The sequence below is a fragment of the Cercospora kikuchii genome (genome assembly GCF_019650295.1).
Source record: "Cercospora kikuchii DNA, contig_00004, whole genome shotgun sequence".
Classification (NCBI taxonomy): Eukaryota; Fungi; Ascomycota; class Dothideomycetes; order Mycosphaerellales; family Mycosphaerellaceae; genus Cercospora; species Cercospora kikuchii.
The window spans coordinates 2,766,508-2,785,647 of NW_025408585.1; the positions used below are offsets into that span (position 1 = coordinate 2,766,508).

Consider the following 19,140-nt stretch of genomic DNA (forward strand, 5'->3'; position numbering starts at 1 on the left):
AGGTCTTGGACTGTATGACACTGCGACAACGCGATGGTGTTGGAAGATGGTGATGGAGGCTGTGCAGAGCTCGTGTGCTGTCTTGTTTGTTGTTGTGTATATCTATCGCTTCAAACCAACACGCATGTGCCCCTTGCCACCTCTGTTTGCTCGGAAAAAGTATGGTACGAATTTGAGTGTTTCTATCCTCTCCGATGCTTCCAACTGGGCTTGAAGATGCTTCGCATCGATGACGGGGTTGCCTGCGACAACTTTTGGGTCAAGTCTTCTCGCACCATTGTGCAAGGTCAACGCAACATATTTGTCTCCAGTAGCGTCGTCTGTTGTTTCCGTTTCGTCCCAGGTGCCTTCATGGTCAAGATAGACGCTCTTAAAGTGATCATTGACCCAAGAATTGTCGAAGTCTTCTACGCAATATATGACGGGGCCTCGCGCTCGAGAGAGAGTGTGCTGGTTGGTAAATGGATGCTGGGCAATCCATCTCGACTTGAGCGGGACTGATAAGCGAAAGGACTGATGAGTTGCCAGCCATTTCGCAGGCAGAGTGAGGTACCCATCGGCCAGTGTCGCTTCATTGCAAGGTGGTTCAAGCGTGTGAGATGAAGCCCATCCAGGAATGCGCAGCTTCAGTTCAACTTCAACTCCAGTGTTGCTGAGTGCAAAATCTATGTCGCCGACCCAGGGGTATTGTGTCTTTTGCGTGATTCGTACGTCTTTGTCGACCACCGAGAACTGCAACGTACTTGCCACGTACAAGTGAACGACCACTGAAGCCGATGACTTTGTGCCATCGATATTGTATGACCAGGCGTATCCACCAATCTGCCCAAGTAATCTTGACACGTTGGGCGGACAACAAGAGACCGTGAACCAATCGCAGCGCTTAGACAGATCGGCATCACAGGATGCAAGCTGGTTGTCATAGGTGAAAGCTTTCCCATCAAATGACATTGAGGTAAGGACGGTGTTGAATAGGCACAATTCCATCACGTCGGCAAAACTCCCATCGAGTTTGTTCTGTAATAGACGTTGCGCTAACATCATTACACCGATTGATGCACACGTCTCAGCATAACAACCACCTTCTTCGGTGCCTTGAGGAAGGTAGTAGTCCTGGCCAAATCCCTCCCATTGCTTGATGGACCCTACACCGCCTGTGACGTACATCTTTCGCTGTGTCATGTTATGCCAAAGTCGGTAAATTGCTCGCTCCAGTTTTGTGCCTGAGAATTGAGGGTCTAAGCGCACCAGGTCGGCGGCGCCGGTGAGAAGGTACATTGCGCGGACTGAATGGCCTTCGATGGTCTCTTGCTCTGCAATTGGTGCATGTGCCTGGTGATACCACAAGCAGCGAGGCTCTGGGTAAAAAGCAGGTCGTTTCGCGGGATCATCGCCACGTTTGAGTGATTCCCAGTCGAAATAATTCAGACCCTCTTGGCTCTTGGTGCCTCGCTCGGTGATGAAGAAACGAGCCAAAGCCAGATGCTTCTTGTCGCCAGTGCGCTCGTACAGACGAAGTAGAGCAAGCTCGATCTCGGGGTGGCCCGGGTATCCGTGGAGCTGCTCAAGGCCAGGTCCGAACGTCTGACAGAGAAGGTCGACGTATTTCAAAATTGGCCGCATCAGCTTTTCGTTGTGGTACAGATCGTGGTGAGCTAATGCGGCTTCGATCAGATGGCCACAATTGTAGAGCTCGTGCATGTCTCGGAGGTTCGAGAAACGCTTTCCTGGCTGAACGACGGTATAGTGGATGTTGAGATAGCCATCCTCCTGCTGTGCTCCAATGATCATCTCCACCAGTTCTGTAATTGCCTGCTCGACTTCAGGGAGACTGTGCTGCTTCAGAAAGTAGCAAGCTCCCTCAATCCATTTGGCCACATCAGAGTCCCAGAAAAGGTGGTTTGGTATAGGCCAGACCTGAAAGAGTAGTCAGCATGTAGTTAGATGTCACAAATGTGCATTGTTTTACCAATGGCGGCTCGTCGTAGACTGGGTGCCATTTCAGCTTGAAGGCGTCATAACGACCCGTTTGCTTGAGCACCTGTAACTGATATATCAGAGTATTTGCACAAACCGCCTTTTGCCTTCGGCCTATGAGACAATGTTCGTCAATTGTAGTGTGCGCAAAGGTCGTTTGCGGGTACGCCATAGTCTATGCAATGGTGAAAGAATGTGATGAACTGCCAGGAAAATGCAGGGTGTATGGAAAGCGGCACAGATTGAGGTGAAGATGGCAGCATCCACCATTCCACGTGTACTCTGTTTCATGATGCCGTCGACAGCGCTCGCCATGGCCGGCGGTGACGATGCGGCGAAGCGATGGCTCCAATTAGCGCCTCTCCTCCGGAGGTTCAGAGGACAAATGATGCCGGCAGATACGTGCTTCTACGTATTTTCGGCAGTCTCATGCTATCCTTGTAGGTCTTGACGTAGTCATTCCCAGCTGGTGCTGCATGAAGCGCCGCCTGAAGATGTTTGCGAGAGAAGTTAGATGTTGCGGGCAAGGAGAAATGAGAATCGGAGGCGCCAAGAAGAAGACGTCACGTGTTCCAGCTTCTCGGCGTGACGTCTCTTCACACGCACGCTTGTCGCTCTTTCTCCTCTTCTTCCACTTTGACTGAAAATGCTTCTATAACAGCTTCACTCATGCTCCACACTATCCGCCACGCGACTAGCATGCTCCAAATGCGTCTGTCTAGCGATCCGGGAAGGCCCGAGCTGCGGACGTGATCAGTGGTGGAAGACTTTGGCTCCGGATGTGAACCAATGCAAAGTCAAAAGTCGCCACCCTCCGGAGGGGCTGGGGGTGTTGGCACCCTCATCCTCGTGTCAACCCACACGTCTCTAGCAATCTCACGATGCACGGAACGCAGTAGCGATGGTTGTCCCGGACCCGAAGGACTACCGATGCGACTTCTGTTCGAAAGCTTTCGGCCGTGCTGAGCATCTTCGCCGGCACAAGCTGATTCATGTGCCAGGGGAGAAGCCCTTCAAGTGCCAGTATTGTTCAAAGGATTTTGTCAGGCGGTATGCGAACGCGTCCACTAACGCTCATATTGACTACAGGCTCATTGATGATCCTCGCAGAGACGCGCTAAACCGCCACGAGAGCACACATACCAATGTTACGCCCTCTCTGCTACACCGGGGCGGCAGGGCCTGTACATTATGCGCCGCTGCAAAGGCCCGGTGCTCTGGTGATGTCCAATGCACTCGTTGTCAGGAGCGGGCAAACGAATGTGTTTATCCAGCAGGAGCAGAGGCAACACCATCGAATACTGGCCAGACCGTTGCCCCGTCTCCGAGCCCGGCCACGCATCAGTTTCAATATCCGCCACAGACCCACGGTAATCAACCACCACCTCCGCAGAGCGCTTTTCACAGCACCGCAAACATGGCAGATGGCAGTATGATTGGCGGATTCGATTTCTGGCATGAGAACGTCGTCTCCAGCACAAACTGGCTCGAAGTCCTGGAGCATGGCGATCTTGCTCACTGCAACTACAGCCCTTTCCCTGGATTCGGAAATACCATCGCCAATCAACAGGGCTTTGTCGAAGCGACGCCCCATACGCAATCTCTACAAATTCCCCACTCACATGTCGCGAATCAATCTCAGGTACATAGCAATTCTCCGGAGAGCATATTCTCGTCGTCTTCAAATGCTGTAGCGGACAGCATCACGAGTCATGGAAGCCAGAACGAGCCATTGCCGAAGCCTGGAGCTTACTATGTGGATGGTGAACCTGCGAGACACCCTAGAGTGAAACGACGCAAAACCTCTACTACGAGGCGCTCTACCGATTTGACGAGTCTGCATTGCTTGTCCTTACGGATACCCGATGGCCTGCTTGCTGGTGCGGAAGACTTCGTCAGGATCAATTCAGCGACCTACAACGACCTCCAAAACCTCTACCGGCAGCATTGTATCGAATGTCCCCAGCCATGGCCGTCCTATGAACCAATTGCTTTACCCGCGCAGGAAGTCTTCGAACATTTTCTGGGGCTGTACTTCAAGCATTTCGATCAGATTCTGCCTTTCTTGCATCGAAGCACGCTCAACACTGGTCCTCAGAATAGCATACTCGTGCTGGCTATGGCGAGTCTCGGATGCCAGTATCTGCCTGAAGGCGCAGTATCAGCATCACTGGCGGATTCATTCCACGAGATGACACGTCGCTGCATACTCTACGCCAGGGAAGATGCCTCGACGACCTTGGCCAGAGACTTGGTTGGCAGTGGCGTTGAAGTTTTGCACGTTGTAGGTGCAGCACACGGGAGCGATACAAGACTGATCAAATCTGCTTTGGAGATGCGGTCAAGACTAGGTGAGGTCGTGACCGACTGTGTACGTCAAGCCGGCGCCGATGTCGCTCTAGCGACTGTTGGTCCAACGAGTAATATTTCATGGTCAAGTTGGGTACGGCGAGAGAGCAAGTTGAGACTGGCTCATGCTGCTTGGTTACTGGACGCGAAACTCGCGTATGAGTTCCAGCAGAGCCCTCTCTTTTCTTTACGAGACAGTACTTTGCCTCTACCATGCCACGAGAAGCTGTGGCATGCAGAGACGGAGCAGGAATGGCAGTCGTACCGCTCATTTGACACACGACAGCCTGACCTCTGCACTGCTTTGCAGGAGTTATACGTGGACAAGAAACTACCACACGAACGAGGCGAGTTTGCACGAATCATCACGATACACGGTCTCTACCACCGAATTTGGGAGTGTGCACGCTACTTCAGCAACCCTCTCAGCCAATGGACACCTACAGCAAGCCGCCAGTTGAGCGGAGACGTGCTGCCACCGACCCCAGTGTGGCTTCCTGGCGTACCGGCCTTCGTCAAATGGCAGAATGTGACCTGCGATGCTCTCGACATCTTGCACTGGCAAGCGAACGCTACCATTGGACAAGCTAGTGGCCTTGAGCACCCTACTGTATTGCATTTACACCTTGCAAGGACGGTACTACTGACTCCATACGAAAACATTGTAAGCCTGGCTCAGCACGTGGCGAATGGCACGGCGCACCTCGATACTGCGAGGACAGATCAGCAGATAATTGTCCGGTGGGCTGCTCAGCATCAGTACAAAGCAAGACTGGCTGCCATACATGCAGGTGTGGTCTTCTGGCACGTCCGCAGATACACTATCGATGCCTTTCACGAAGCTCCGGCCGTCGGTCTGGCTGCTCTGGTTCTCTGGGCTTTCGGCACATTTTCCAGCCGGAGCAAGAGTTTGCCAAGCAGCTCGGGAACACAACCATCAACCGCAAATGGACACCATCTACCACAACAATCAGAGCACCAACTTGCTGATGAAAATGAAGCAGAGCATAGCAGCAGTGACGACGCTACGTGCGAGATTATACTCATTGATCGTCCCACCGATGACGAACTCGTCCAGACTTTCATCCGCAACGGACACAATATGCAAGCACATCTTACCGGCGTCGGAGACCTCTACGCTGCACGCGGACCTGAGCGAGTTCTGGCGCAAGCATGCAAACTATTGGCTTCCCTCAGATGTTGGGGCGTGAATGCTGCTTGGTTGCAGCTATTGCAGGGAGTTGTCGATACCTGTCGCAGGGCTAGACCCGAATGATCTGCTGAGCGTTCGAAAATTGTTCGCGGCCATGGTTCGAAAAACCGTGATCGCGATGCCTTGAGACTTTTCGGAGGCTTCAATTGACCAGGTAGTTTGCCAAACACTCCAATTGCTTGCTTGCGGCAACCTGTATGGTTTTCAACGATTAGCGAGGACGTTTGTCGTGCCAAATGCAGCAGAAACCAACGTTCTCGGCAAAGGTCACAATCACTTGACAATTCTGGGATATTTAGAGGGCCAAATGGGCCGTCCTTCTTCCTCAGCTTCACTCTTCGACATTGTCTCTACAAGGCCTACATACCAAATTCTTTGGGATGAGCAAATGAAACTTGGAGCATCGATTTCCATCGATGTTGATTCGTTATACCCACCATCCACCCAATGCTTGTCGCTATACTCGCGAATAGGTGAATGTATTAGATGATGGCTCGGCCCTCGATTGGTGAACGCCACCTGCACTTGTTCACTCCTCAGCCCGCGTTTGGAGTACTTAATCAAGATCGTCTTCTCTTCCTCAGTGCAATAACTTGCGCCGGAGGCCTCATACCAACTTCGCCCCAAATCACCATCCCAACATCGAAAGACATAGAGCGCCCTATACAATTCAACATGTCTCTCTTATATGCCGACGAATCGAAGACGGGTTCCCTCTACCCATCGCATCAGATCCCTCTCTTGCTTCAAGAACGTCAAATCGAGATCGCACAACAGCAGGCTTGGGAGGGTATAGAGGCTGGATGGCGTGCCCGTGAGGCTGCCAGGGCTGCAGATAGAGCCTCGAAGGTGCTCAGCGCAATAAGTCTCACATACCTTCGATCTTCTCCGAAGGCTGCTCCGGCGGACGTTCAGCTCGACCATGGAACTCAGCCAGCAGTACCAGCAAAAGCATCTGGTGGCCAAGGGCTATGGATAAGAATTGCAGTTGCCCTTTGCAGAATCGTCTGCGCGGCTCTGTCGCTGCTCATGGGTAACAAGACTGCCACTGACAGATTTCCTCGAGCCACGTCATCTTTGGAGAACGTTCTCAGGCGAGACGATGCTACTCGGCTGAAACACCAACAAGCCGTTGCGAGCACGACCAGCGGAAGGACCCCAATCCTTCTTGGAGCTGTCAGTAATACGACACCAAGGTGCCAGTAAGTCAGGAACAACCCATTCTCAGTAAAGAATTCAGCTTTCTCTAACATTCAGGCAGTGTCATTGGGTTCCTGGACCTCCCTGCCGAGATCAGGAACCAAATATACGCCATCTCAATCGCCGAGCTGCCCAAAACCGTGAAGCTGGACTGGAAAGAACCCATCGTGCCGAAAATTGCTCAAACATGTCGACAAATCCGACACGAGTATCTCAGCATTTACTTCTACAACAAAATAATCATTGCCAACATGATCGACCGGGTCAAGCTCTCCCATGTGCAGAGGTGGCTCGGGACTGTGAAGTATGCGCCTGGTGCAAAGAAAAGCTTCGAGTCATTCAGGTTACAATACTCTCAGAGCCCCGTCGAGGATTTTTTCGACACGGATCCAAGGTCGCGTGGGCCTCAACATCTCGAGTTGGCAATGATGGTGCAAAGTATGGCAGAGCTTGGGCTTTCAAGGGATAAAGTGGAGTTCTCCATTGACAGGATGGCTTATGTCAGTCCGCAAGAGCGATTGACGTTTCTTTCTCGCTCGGAACTGGCTTTGGATCGAGCGTATAGAATCGTCAACAGGTAGAACTCTCAACTCAGTCTATTCCTGGCCTTCATGTATTTCTTCTCCACTGTCGTAAATACTTCCTACTGCATCATTGTATTCGCTAGCGTGCCATAAGCATGAGCCCAGGTCAAAGTTCCGATGCTTGTTTGTTCTGTGTCATGATCGCTCTGCGAATCTTCGACCCATCCACCGTTCTCATCGATCACGATGGCACTTTCTTCTCTTACATCGTCCATCTGCTCACCATATAACAACGAAGAAGCAGGCCCGGCTCGTCAATGTCCGCCAAGGCATCGAGTCTCCGAACATGCCGTCTTCTATCCACTGTGACCACAAAACAATCCTTCGCTTTGTGTTCCCGGGCATGGGTTGCAGTAGCAAGGTGCTCACTATCGGCCATGTTTCGGTGCCGGTCTGGCTTTACCTTCACAATCAAGAGTGGCCAGATCCCATCTCTGCAAGCGAAGAGAATTATATTGCGCTAAGCTATATCGAAATTGCTATTTCGAGCGAGGCAAGACCCACCAAGATCCTTGATATGGCCACTCTCGCAGAAGTGTGAATCCTTCTAGCATTCCTTGTACGACCAGACGAAATCTCTCGCGGTGACCGGCATTGATTCTCGTCCGATGTACAGGCAGGCAGGTAGCCATATGTGTAAGTAGTCATATTTCTATCAACTACTGAAAGTCTTGCAAGATCTACCACTCACAGGAAATCGCCCATCATGCTATCCTCAACCATTCTCAGCAGTCTCTTGACTGTCCTTGCAACAACCAGCTCAGTCACAGCACAAGCTCTCTCCTCGTCAACAAGCTTCGTGCTCTGGCCGATAATTACTGCCGGCGAGCTCGAGGGTCGTGTAACGAACTGGGACATCGACAGACGACAGCCACTGGCAACAGCAAGTGGTTCCCAGACCGGTGGCTACACTACTGATTGTTTCAACCGCTACGTCTTCACGAGCTATGTTGGAACGCATTGTTATGGCTCAGACCAGTGCGGCTATCGGAGATGGAGTGTGAATGCCACCAATCCTGACCCAGACTGCAACACTCTCGTTACTCTCAACGCCTACCTCGCAAGCATGCTCATTTCTGGACCCAACGAAGTAGACGAGCTTGGCAGAAGAAATGTGGGCTGGAGTAACAGAAACTGTGGATCTGAGACCGGAACACCTGGATTCAGCATCGACAACGGTGGAGAGAAGGGCATCTTCCACGTGCGTTACGACAATCCAGCCGACCAGAATGACGAGTTCGGAACGTTCTTCACCTGCTGGACGGACGGCGAGCTGTATGGTCCTAGACTTTTCTACCGCAATGCTGCGAGAACGACTCCAAAAGGATGCGCTGAGCTTTTGCTTGTGCCAAGATGGTAAGTGGTCCTGCCGTCTATGTCTAAATTGAGTTCAACATCTGACATTCTTCTAGTGCCGATGACACTTACGCGGAAGCGCCACTCACCAGCCAATGCTACCAAGGAGGTCTTCCAGCATAATCAGTAGGCTTGTGCAAAAACACATCAGAAGTATATACATGCAATTGATGCTGCGAGTTAGAGTTAGATAAAACACTCAAGTTTACAACTTCGCCCCCTTTGGCATGAACTTCATCGCCTGTCTCACACCCAGATCAGCCAGAACCTCTTCAGCGCCACCCAAAATTGCATCAAACTTATTTGTTCGGTTAAACATCTCGACCACGCTACCCATTCCGCCCCTGGTGATACCTCTTCCACCGAAGATATTTGTCGCATCGTCCGCGATTTCGTGCGCGCAACGCGTGCAGTAGAATTTGCAAAGTGCAATAGGACCACTGAGCTGCTTGGACTGCTCCGCATACGACATCTTGGTCATTTGGTACGTGATAGATTCGATCCAGGATTGGCAGGCTTCGACTTTGGCGATCATAGCTGCAATTTTGGCTCTGATGACTGGCTGCTGGATGAGAGGCTTGCCGAAGACGATACGTTGGTGACCCCATTTGAGGCATTCCTCGAGAACGGTGCGGGACCAGCGGGAGACCATGGCACACATCATGAAGCGTTCGTGGTTGCTGGATTCGTGTTATTATTGATAGAACATTCGAAGCATGACGCGTTTACTCACAAATTTGCCATGATGACTTGGAAGCCGGCGTGCTCTGGTCCGAGAATGTTCCTCTTTGGTACCTTCACATTATTGAATTCGATGTATGTCGTGCCGGCAGCGGTCGAGTATGAAGTCTTGATCAGCTTAGTGTCGACATTGTCATCTCGCTCGACGAGCAGCACAGTGTAGCCCTTATCCGACTTGCAAGCAGTGACAAAGTAGTCGCAGAAAACGCCGTTGGTGATCCACTATCGTGACCGTCAGTATTGGCCACACATAATCAGAATTTATTGCCGCTGCACTCACCTTCTTCGTGCCATTGACGATGTAATGCTGTCCATCCTCGCTCAGTTCGCATGTCGTCCTCAAACCTGCCACATCACTTCCGGCGAATGCCTCAGTGACAGCGAGACAGATCTTCTTCTTTCCTGAAAGCACTTCCTTCGAGACTCTTTCACGGAGTTCATCATCCTTGCACCACTGGTGTACAGCAGTCAAAGAGATGGTCATACCAGCCATGTTTCCATCCTGGAAACCTCTCATGTTCGTCCTCACGATCTCCTGGGTAACAATCAAGTCGTGGAAGTAATCGAAATCCTCGCCCTTGACTGCACCACCAAACAATTCTCTGCCCGCCAAATGTTTCCCGGGTCCCAATCGGCACGCCAAAAGGTTGTTCTCGGCCATCTTGTCGATCAGCTCTTGCGATATCGTGGTTCCATCTTCTTCCTTCTCTCTGGCCTCAGGCTTGATGTGCTGCTCGGTGAACTTTCTCACTTCCTTTTGCAATCTCCTGTGGCTCTCGTTGTAGTAAGGGCTCTTGAAGACTGGGTTCAACCACAATGGCTCAGCGTAAGGAACCTTGCTCAGATCGCCTGGCTGTGGTGTGATGACCTCCTCCTTCTCGCTATCTAATGTTCCCAAGCATAACGATTTGTACTGTGTGAGGACTTCCTGGCGATGGAGGTTGTAGAAGGCTTCGGTGGCATCCTGACCGGCGACTTGACGAAGGACAACTTCGCCTCCGGGATGGGCTTCGAGGAAATCGGAGACGTCGTAGACCTTGTGGTCGATGATGAGCCAAGTATCTTCTTCGGCAGTGTGCTGTGGCAAGCTATTAGCAGTGGCAAGAGTACCAACGAGGCGTGTGTGGCATTACTTTGGCGACTTCCTGTCGCGTCAATGCTGGACCTCCTCCCATCGTGAATGAATGTGTGTTATGGCTGGAATCTGTGGTGCTGGAGACGGGACTTTTTGCCACAAAGAGAAGTTGAATCAAACGGAAAGGGTCTATACAACAACATCTTCGCGAACATCTCTACCTCCAGACGATTGTCCCTCCATCGGCCGAGGTAGAACGCGAGGGTCAGCAAGCAGGCTCAAAAGACTAATCGAAGCATGTTCATTGGCTGTCGAATGAGAAAAGTGGATCAGCGAGCACAGCGCTTGATGAGACTGCCGCGGCGAACTTCTAATCAATTATTGACCTCCCCCATCAACAACCCCGGCAAACTTCGCAATAGGCTATCTGTCGACGGCAAAACGACACGAGCCCACGAGGCCGCCCGCCCACTGGGCGACCCTCCGAAACAAACACTTGCGCAAGAAACTCAATCCTCTCTCCTACCCGCCGTCGTATCGCGGAGATGCATAAGCCGTCTCTATACTGCAAGACTCGCGTCTTCTCACAATTCGGGTGTAGCCGCACAAGTTCGCTGCTGTGCCACTCGCCTGAGCATGTCCGGAATATCCAGCCATGACCATGAAGGAAGCACAAAAATGTCATATCACCTGTCGTGACGATGAACCCGGCCTTACAGCGAACATGTCCCCGTATTTTCTTCGCTTCTTACTCTTCGCATGTCGCAAAATACTCCCTCCAGGCGCTCTACCATAATATTGTGCTGAGCAGTCGCCGGAATTTCTCTTCTGTCACCTGTAGAACGAGCATACGAAGAGCTTCAACGACCTCAACCAAGCAGGCGGAACGGCCTTTTGAGGAGGAAAGACTGCCTGGGTACAGCCACGAACAGTTCTACCCAATACACATTGGCGATACTCTAAAGTCACGATATGTTGTGGTGGGCAAGCTGGGATACGGAGCCAACTCTACTGTCTGGCTCTGTCGAGACACAAAGTACATCTGTGTCGCTCGCAAACAGATCTTCCTCGCTGACGAACTCGTAGCAATGACGAATTTGTCGCAGTCAAAGTCTACGTCAAGACTTCACAACACTATGTACATCTCGAGCAGGTGGCGTACGCTCACTTGAGTTCAATACGATCTGCCCACCCTGGCCGACTCGGCATTCGAGATCTGCTGGACTGGTTTCATCTACCTGCTACAGATGGCTCTAGGCATTACTGTCTCGTCCACCAGCCTCTACATACTACCTTGTTCGACCTTCAAAGGTTTGGAGGATCTCCGCGGCCATTCCCTGAAGACCTTGTCAAGGGCTCAATCTTCTCTTTGCTAGAAACTTTGGACTTTCTCCATACCGAGGCGAGTATGACGCATTGTGGTTTGTCTTCTACTGTGAACAGGACTCATTCTCTCGTGTCTAACACGAGTGACCAGACATCAAGCCGTCAAATATCATGTTGGAGATCGAGGACACAAGCGTCCTTTCCACCTTCGCCGAGAATGAACGAACTAATCCTGTGCCACGCAAAGTAATCGATGAGAGGAGAACCATCTACGGTTCACGCAAATTATCACATCCACAAGGGCACGCTTTCGGACGGCCAATACTTTGTGACTTCGGAGAAGCTCGAATCGGATCGAGGTTTCCCTACAAAGAAATCCAACCAGAAGTGTACAAGGCTCCAGAAATACTGCTGCAGTTACCTTGGAATCATCAAGTAGACATCTGGAATACGGCATGTGTGGTAAGATTCTATACTCGTCCGGCTCCGCAGCTTAGCTGACATTGGTAGGCTTGGGATATGATAAAAATTTCGCATCTCTTTGACGGCCACGATGAAGAAGGCTATCACAACAATCGAGTGCACATTGGTGAGATGGTTGGCCTGCTAGGCCATCCGCCCGTGGAAATGCAACGTCAAAGTGCTCATGCTTGGAGAGTCTTTGATGAACAAGGTCAGGAAATTATGCTTGCTTCCACCTTACTCTCGACCGATCGCAAGACTAACAAAGTATCAATAGGCAAATGGAAGAATAATCCACCGCTCTCTCCAGATACGCTCGAAGATCGCTTGACATGTCTCAATGGCCAAAGCAAAGCGGAATTTTTGTCCTTTTTGCGTGCCATGCTCAAATGGCAACCGCAGGATCGGAAGACCGCTCGTGAAGTTCTTCAGGATCCTTGGTTGGCGAACTGCCCGTAGTGAGGAGTGGAACTTAGCCCCTGTGTACACTCTTGTGCAAGGTACTGGTAATGGCGCTGAATTAGGCGACCGATTGATGGATGGCCTGGAAGCTTTGATGGACAACCTTGATGGACATAGTGACAGTAGCTAGTGGCCACAAGGCTTGCTTCCTAGTCTATCGTCATGATAAGTTGTGGGCACAATCTTTTTGCTCGCCTTGATGATGCATTTGCACGTATTCAAATTCTTTTTTGACCTCGCCGAATTGCGGGAGTTGATCATTTTCAATGAGAAACTCCCAGCAACTACAGTTTAAGTCCAACGTTTAGGAAGCGTGCTTTTCGTTGACCAAGGTAATTCTGTACCTCGCCTTTCCAGCCTCCATATCGACAATGGCCTTGTTGGCATCCTTCATGGGCACCTCGTTGATCCAAGGCTTGATGTTCTTGTCCGCAGCAAGCTGAAGCATCTCCTCAATTTCTGCAGGGGAGCCAATCATGCTGCCACCCAGCTTGACGCCCTTGCCGATGAAAGCAAAAGCACTATAAGAGAGGTTGTCAATAATCACGTCCCACAGAATTCACAGGGTCATTGACTGCAAACATACTTCATATCAGGCAACTTGTCCTCCGGCGCCCCGACCTGGATGAACTCGCCCTTGGTGCGGAGAAGCTGCAAGTACTTCGACAACGGCATCGATGGAGAAGAAACAGTGCAGACGATCAAATCCAGAGAGCGAGCGTGCTTCTTGTTCCAGTCCTTGTCTTCCTCGGTGGCGATATACTCGTCCGCTCCCATCTTGAGTACATCGTCTTTCTTGTCAGCTCTCCGAGAGATACCGACGACCTTCGAGGCGCCCATAGCTTTCGCAAATAGGACACCGAAGTGTCCTAGACCTCCGACACCAATAATGCCGACCTATGGTCGTTAGCAAACAAAACACATCAGCAGATTCTCAGGTGGATTTGAATGCTCACCCTCTTCCCCGGTCCACAACCATTCTGCTTCAATGGACTGTACACCGTGATACCTCCACACAGCATGGGAGCCGCTGCCGCGCTCGGTATTCCATCTGGGATGCGAAAGACGAAGCGCGAGTCCGTCCGGTTATAATCCGCGTAGCCACCGTAGCTGATCGAGCCGTCAGGATACTTGGAGCCAAAAGTACCAATATTGTGCCGACAGTAAGGCTCAAGACCAGCCTCGCACTCTTCGCAATCGGGCTTTAGGCACGAAAGAGCTTGAGCTCCGACACCCACGCGATCGCCAACTTTGATGTTCCTGCTCGCTGGGACTTTCGATCCAACGCGGACAGCCTTGCCGACGATTTCATGACCGACGCAGACTCTGTGCGGTTCATGTTAGCATCCATGCTCAATGCCTTTTGCTGCATAGCTTTCGGGTGGCGGCTTGTGGCTATTGAGGGGCACATACGGGTAAAGAGTTGGTCCCCAGCCGGACCGCAGCGTGTGAATATCACTTCCGCAAATTCCACAATGCGAAATCTCGATATCGACATCCGTTTCCTCCCAGGTCTTGGGGTTCGGGAATTTCTGCCAAACCATGTTGCCCTCAGCAGAGGACTTGTCGAGGCCCATCCAGCCTTCGAAGCTGTAATCCGTGGAGCCCGCCATGGTTGTCGAGATGATGCTTTGTCTTTTGGCTTTGTCGTGGTGGGTTGTACTTTTGCTAGTCACTCAGGTAAGTGAGGAAAGAGCAAGTGAAGGAAGGGATGGTGGTCTTCTGGCTTCCAACAAGTTTCGAATATCAGCCAGCTTTTGTATTCCAAGGAGATTTGACGAGAATCGATGATGCCCCACCGACGATTCCTATCTGTCTGCTCGGAAGTAAAATAGCGACAGCCCACTTTCGTAAGACGTGTGGCTAATGCCAGGCTAATCGCCGCCTATCGCCGGCTTGGAATGCCTCGGCTACCTTAATCAATGTTCACTGATTGTAAGAAGGCGGGATTCGCGAAATATACTGTCGAGCGGCAGGCAGACATTTATAGGAGAAGAACATGACGCTGTGCGGTTAATGGGCGACCGTATCAGCAAAGCAACATGCAGGAAAAAGCTCGATAGCGGTGTACGGAGATCCTACCAGCTCCCATTATGCAATGTCACCCGCGCGCGGCCGCGTCCCACATCTTCATACGTGCAAGATACGTCGAATGTAATTACAAATCCGGAAGAATGTGGCTACAGTAACAGTGTGTAGCTTGAGTCTCCATGCACAACCACAAACCATGCCCAGCACAAGTCAGACCCGAAGTCCTCAATATCTGACGCCCTACGCCTGGCACTCGCCATCCTATGCCAGGATCTCAACCACTCTTGGTGGCTCGTTGACGTTGGAGATGCCCATGCTCGCCATGGCCTTCTCTAACCCTGGTATATCAACCACATCTTTGTCCTTGATTGCATTTCTGCAAGGTCCCCAACCAAATCTCTTGTGAAATTCTTCCGCCTTTCTCTTCAAAGCTGCCGTCAATGGCGATTGCTTCTTGACTCGCTCATCGTGGTCGATTTGAACAGTCTCCATGCTGGGGACCTGCTCGAGTATGCCGTGCAGCATGTTCACGCAAAACCAAACGTAGGTATCTTCTGTCGCGTTTGGACCCCGGAAACCATTGAAAATGCTATCAGTGGGGTCGCAATCCACCCAGATCTTCAGCGTTCGGAGGCTGGTGCAATCGCGTAGACCGAGTGCTGGGAGCACATTGTGGCAGCGCGGCGGCTTGTGCCAACCAGGCCCAAGTAGGAGCTCGATGCTCGTAACGACCTCGCGATACTTCACCGGCAACCGCTGAAGCAGCGGCTTCTTCGTGTTGAAGAACTTGCCGTGGTATGGATGTGGGAAAAGGCGGATCGTCTGGCCATAGAAGATCTGGTAGGCTTCTTCGTACATGCGGCGTGAGACGAGGAAGATCGAGAGTCGTGGATGGACGAAACGGTAGTTCGAAGGGTCTGCAGTGCTACCAGTCAGTGCCCGCTACCCCAGCGGAGGCCACTCCCATGGCTTACCAAGGTCCAATGGCTTTCTGGTGCACAGCACCTGCTCATAAATCCTGATGCGCAGTTCGGCCGGAAGGTCGAAGAAGCGGAACGGCTTGATCGCCGGGCGTGGCGATGAAGCTCGGGACGGAGCTGCCGATGTCATACGCGAGGAGATGGCCGATGAAATGGCGCTGGATGCCACTGAGGGCACCCCTTTACGATGTCTGCCCATGGTAAATAGGTATAGACTCGTGTAAGGCCCGGATCAGCTGGATGGACTCTGTACGATGTGATTCCTGGAACGCCTATCGCAATCGCGCCGAAGGAAAGAAGCTGATCTTGATACTCTCGCACTCGCACGCTCTTCCTGTTGGTTCAATGAGTCCGGGTGTAGACGCAATGCCGCAGTCTGCAAGGCCCCGCCATCGTCGCGTGACCTGTCTTTCAAGCAGCCATCTTCGCGACGGCTGCAAGATCGAGGGATGAGTGGTGGTTTCTCGATGGGAAATCGTAGTGGTGAAGAGTGGCAACGGCGAGCGATGTAGACATAAGGACGCGCGCGGTGTGACAGGCAAGGTTGACTAGAAGCGGAGAGGGCGAGTGAGCTGTGCGGAGACAGGAACATGGCATCAAGCATCACGAGGTGGCGCTGAAGTCGCATCACCTGACCATTGGCTGATCTTTCTTCCTTCCTTCAACATCCGCCACCAAGACGGCCTTCCCTTAACCGCCATACTGATGCATTGTCATTAGCAAGCACTGCAGCAACATCCCAGAGCATCGCGTCGAAATTACTGCAAGACTCCCCGACTCATGTCTCACATCATGATACGGCTTATCGGGTCTCACGCGCAGGATCTTCCATGCACACCTGGCTCGCCAAAAGTCCACCGGGACTAATCTATGCTCCAGACAGCTTACCTATGCCCTCCGCTTGAACTCGTTAAGGCTGAATGACCCGAAATAATGTGGGATCGGCCTCTTTCTACGGTTCATCCCTAGCAATCCCCCATGATTCCCTGGAATGTCCATAATATCCAAAGACAGCCCGATCTCGTCCGTGATCGTGGCGTCCATTGGGACGGTCTTGAATAGATCATAGACTGGCTCTCTGCGGTACAAGTGTTAGCCTGAACCGCACTGATATGCTTGACATCTAGCTGCTTACTTCCAGTCGTCGAACTTCCAGACACGGTAATACATGGTAGCTTCGCACAGGCGCAAGAACTTGTACTCGCAGAAATCTCGATACTTCTTCGCCAATGACGATGTTCGGTTCGCATGGATGCCACAGAAATCGACTACCTTGCTCTCGGTTGGATAAATCATTTCATCTATCGCAAGAGGCGACTGGTTGCGGATTTGGCGATACAAGATGCGGCGTTGTTCGATCGTGGAAGATTCCCTGTACGTTGTCAGCGTTTGAGTACAAGCCATGCTGTGCGAGTCATCCTACCAGACATCTTTGCCCTGGAAGTAATATAACCTGAACATAACAGGATACAGAATGTCACACGTGGCGCGATGAATCTTCGCGGCCTCTTCCATCTCGGCTGCCTGGAGGCTCTCGGCGTTCGTGCCCTCGATGAAGGGTTCGATAATGGCTTGAATGTCGTTGGGCGACAGCGATCCCTTCAAAAACACGGAGAGTTGACGCCTGGCTGCTCGAAGCTGGTTCAAATGCTTGACGTCGGACGGATAAGCTTGTGCAGAGTGTGTCTTTCTAGCCGGGATGAGAGCTCGTCCCTCGTGTTCTCTCATCAGACTATCATCGAGCTTCTGCAAGTCTCTGCCTTCCTGGTAATTATGCGCAAAAGGCGTGCGGCACGGGAGTGTGAAGGGGTTGTTGGTGAACTCTTCGAGAATAGGTTGGGTTTGGAGTGCGACCCGCTGGAGGAAATCAGCCAGCGACGAGTTTTCTCCGAGAGGCGCCAGCTCGAAAGGTTTCTGTGATGGGCTGTACATTTCGATGTATTGCTCCGTGGTCTTCGCCACGTCCTCCTGGAAGTCGGCGAAAGAGTAGGGTTTGTCCATGATGCGTTGCCAACGATGATCGAGATCAGGACTGAAGCGTGTTTGAACACAAGTTTGCCTAGTCGAAGGGGACGGGGTGGGCCGCAGGCCTGTTTGCTGCCTGATGCATTCACGAGGGGTCGTATTGTCGAGCTGATGATGCAATCACATGCATCTCCAGTAAATGGTGTGCTTGGACCATAAGCTCCTAGACAGTATCAACTCGACAGTATCAAGTCACGAAAACGAACGGTAGATGAAGCATGATGCCGGAACCGGGAGCCCCAGGAGATCAAGATGCGCGGTATGTGGTCCTCGAGTTCTTCCTGGAGGTCCTCCATGGTCTAATGCGAAATAGCAAGGAGCTCTCGCAGGTCGCGACGTTGCAGAAGGCCGCAGAGCTCATTGAGGAGATGAAGGCGAAGTTGAATGCAAGCGACCCGGCCCACCTCACGATCTTGCTTCGCGCCATGCAAGTGAACAGAGCAGCGTTCCACTGTATGAAAACGGTACGTGAAATCGTACGCAGAAGCTCACTGATCTGATGATGGTGCTGACCAATACAGGCTTTCAGACAGGCCACGGGCCCAGGCAGAGTAGACGAAAGTACCCGCAAGAAGGCCCTTGCCACATCAGAGCGCGCTATGGCAGTATACGAGTACTCGGAGAGTCTGCTGGAAACCCCTGGCATACCATTCAACAAAGAAGAGTGGTCGGCTGTGCAGCGCGCGATCGGCACGTCGACAAAGGCGGATTTAGAGAAGGCTACCGCAAGCCAGAACGAGTTAAATGCGTCTGTCTCCGACGCTCACAAGTCTGATCTGCGACTCCAAGACCAGGGAGATTTTACCAAGCGAGTTCAGGAACTCGAAAAAGTCCTGAAGCAATGCGCCGCGAGTCTCGAGCCGTCATATGTCTAAAACATTGGACGAGTTGGCTGAATACAAGTATGCTCTGGCAGCTGCACTCCATGTCTCTGTAGCAATTCCCGCGACCTGGGCACTCTTGCGCGAAGCTATCCATCTCGAAGATACGAGAACATGAGGTCGATAAATATGACGCAGGGGATGCCTCTGAAGGGAGAGCAGAAGGCCGCCAAGATCGTGAGCACCGTCAATGGCGAATACGTTTGTCGTAATTGAGTAGTCAGAGTCAGTATTTCCTTTAGTGCCTTCAGAACTTCCGCAGTCTCGAGTCGTGTCATCATCAGAACAGATGCTATGTAATTCGAGGGCAAGGACAGGGCAAATCAAGAGCTTGAATCAGGTAAGACATACATGAATAAGGACGGAAAATGACACATCAAACAGAATCAACAAAAATCAAGAGCTTGATCCAAAATCAAGAGCGGTCAGGCGTCACGCGAGGAGGGACAAAGATGAAGAGCCGCCGCGCTGTGTCCTC

At 51.7% G+C, this 19,140-nt stretch overlaps 11 protein-coding genes across 11 annotated transcripts; 6 read left to right on the forward strand and 5 right to left on the reverse strand.

The window, feature by feature from the left end:
• Positions 1 to 102: 102 nt before the first annotated feature.
• Positions 103 to 2,149, reverse strand: CKM354_000732500 (uncharacterized protein; the record flags this gene model as incomplete). The annotated part of the gene is made up of 2 exons (XM_044802668.1): positions 103 to 1,917; positions 1,970 to 2,149. The coding sequence occupies 2 exons, from the start codon at positions 2,147 to 2,149 to the stop codon at positions 103 to 105; spliced, it is 1,995 nt and encodes a 664-aa protein (XP_044658603.1).
• Positions 2,150 to 2,319: 170 nt separating this feature from the next.
• Positions 2,320 to 3,201, forward strand: CKM354_000732600 (uncharacterized protein; the record flags this gene model as incomplete). Its single annotated transcript, XM_044802669.1, has 3 exons — positions 2,320 to 2,417; positions 2,979 to 3,027; positions 3,088 to 3,201. 3 exons carry the CDS (start codon positions 2,320 to 2,322, stop codon positions 3,199 to 3,201), a joined length of 261 nt encoding a protein of 86 aa, XP_044658604.1.
• A 193-nt stretch (positions 3,202 to 3,394) lies between these two features.
• CKM354_000732700 (uncharacterized protein) lies at positions 3,395 to 5,602 on the forward strand (the record flags this gene model as incomplete). The annotated part of the gene is made up of 1 exon (XM_044802670.1): positions 3,395 to 5,602. One exon carries the CDS (start codon positions 3,395 to 3,397, stop codon positions 5,600 to 5,602), a length of 2,208 nt encoding a protein of 735 aa, XP_044658605.1.
• A 612-nt stretch (positions 5,603 to 6,214) lies between these two features.
• On the forward strand, positions 6,215 to 7,320 carry CKM354_000732800 (uncharacterized protein; the record flags this gene model as incomplete). Its single annotated transcript, XM_044802671.1, has 2 exons — positions 6,215 to 6,741; positions 6,801 to 7,320. The coding sequence occupies 2 exons, from the start codon at positions 6,215 to 6,217 to the stop codon at positions 7,318 to 7,320; spliced, it is 1,047 nt and encodes a 348-aa protein (XP_044658606.1).
• Positions 7,321 to 8,029: 709 nt separating this feature from the next.
• CKM354_000732900 (uncharacterized protein) lies at positions 8,030 to 8,802 on the forward strand (the record flags this gene model as incomplete). The annotated part of the gene is made up of 2 exons (XM_044802672.1): positions 8,030 to 8,679; positions 8,736 to 8,802. The coding sequence occupies 2 exons, from the start codon at positions 8,030 to 8,032 to the stop codon at positions 8,800 to 8,802; spliced, it is 717 nt and encodes a 238-aa protein (XP_044658607.1).
• An 82-nt stretch (positions 8,803 to 8,884) lies between these two features.
• CKM354_000733000 (uncharacterized protein) lies at positions 8,885 to 10,595 on the reverse strand (the record flags this gene model as incomplete). Its single annotated transcript, XM_044802673.1, has 4 exons — positions 8,885 to 9,359; positions 9,413 to 9,642; positions 9,701 to 10,498; positions 10,554 to 10,595. 4 exons carry the CDS (start codon positions 10,593 to 10,595, stop codon positions 8,885 to 8,887), a joined length of 1,545 nt encoding a protein of 514 aa, XP_044658608.1.
• Positions 10,596 to 11,196: 601 nt separating this feature from the next.
• CKM354_000733100 (uncharacterized protein) lies at positions 11,197 to 12,742 on the forward strand (the record flags this gene model as incomplete). The annotated part of the gene is made up of 5 exons (XM_044802674.1): positions 11,197 to 11,531; positions 11,582 to 11,916; positions 11,973 to 12,283; positions 12,332 to 12,494; positions 12,561 to 12,742. 5 exons carry the CDS (start codon positions 11,197 to 11,199, stop codon positions 12,740 to 12,742), a joined length of 1,326 nt encoding a protein of 441 aa, XP_044658609.1.
• A 307-nt stretch (positions 12,743 to 13,049) lies between these two features.
• CKM354_000733200 (uncharacterized protein) lies at positions 13,050 to 14,358 on the reverse strand (the record flags this gene model as incomplete). Its single annotated transcript, XM_044802675.1, has 4 exons — positions 13,050 to 13,266; positions 13,332 to 13,642; positions 13,702 to 14,071; positions 14,159 to 14,358. The coding sequence occupies 4 exons, from the start codon at positions 14,356 to 14,358 to the stop codon at positions 13,050 to 13,052; spliced, it is 1,098 nt and encodes a 365-aa protein (XP_044658610.1).
• Positions 14,359 to 15,037: 679 nt separating this feature from the next.
• Positions 15,038 to 15,955, reverse strand: CKM354_000733300 (uncharacterized protein; the record flags this gene model as incomplete). The annotated part of the gene is made up of 2 exons (XM_044802676.1): positions 15,038 to 15,693; positions 15,751 to 15,955. 2 exons carry the CDS (start codon positions 15,953 to 15,955, stop codon positions 15,038 to 15,040), a joined length of 861 nt encoding a protein of 286 aa, XP_044658611.1.
• Positions 15,956 to 16,644: 689 nt separating this feature from the next.
• CKM354_000733400 (uncharacterized protein) lies at positions 16,645 to 17,757 on the reverse strand (the record flags this gene model as incomplete). Its single annotated transcript, XM_044802677.1, has 3 exons — positions 16,645 to 16,834; positions 16,892 to 17,128; positions 17,180 to 17,757. The coding sequence occupies 3 exons, from the start codon at positions 17,755 to 17,757 to the stop codon at positions 16,645 to 16,647; spliced, it is 1,005 nt and encodes a 334-aa protein (XP_044658612.1).
• A 245-nt stretch (positions 17,758 to 18,002) lies between these two features.
• CKM354_000733500 (uncharacterized protein) lies at positions 18,003 to 18,656 on the forward strand (the record flags this gene model as incomplete). The annotated part of the gene is made up of 3 exons (XM_044802678.1): positions 18,003 to 18,040; positions 18,095 to 18,245; positions 18,303 to 18,656. 3 exons carry the CDS (start codon positions 18,003 to 18,005, stop codon positions 18,654 to 18,656), a joined length of 543 nt encoding a protein of 180 aa, XP_044658613.1.
• Between the last annotated feature and the right edge of the window lie 484 nt (positions 18,657 to 19,140).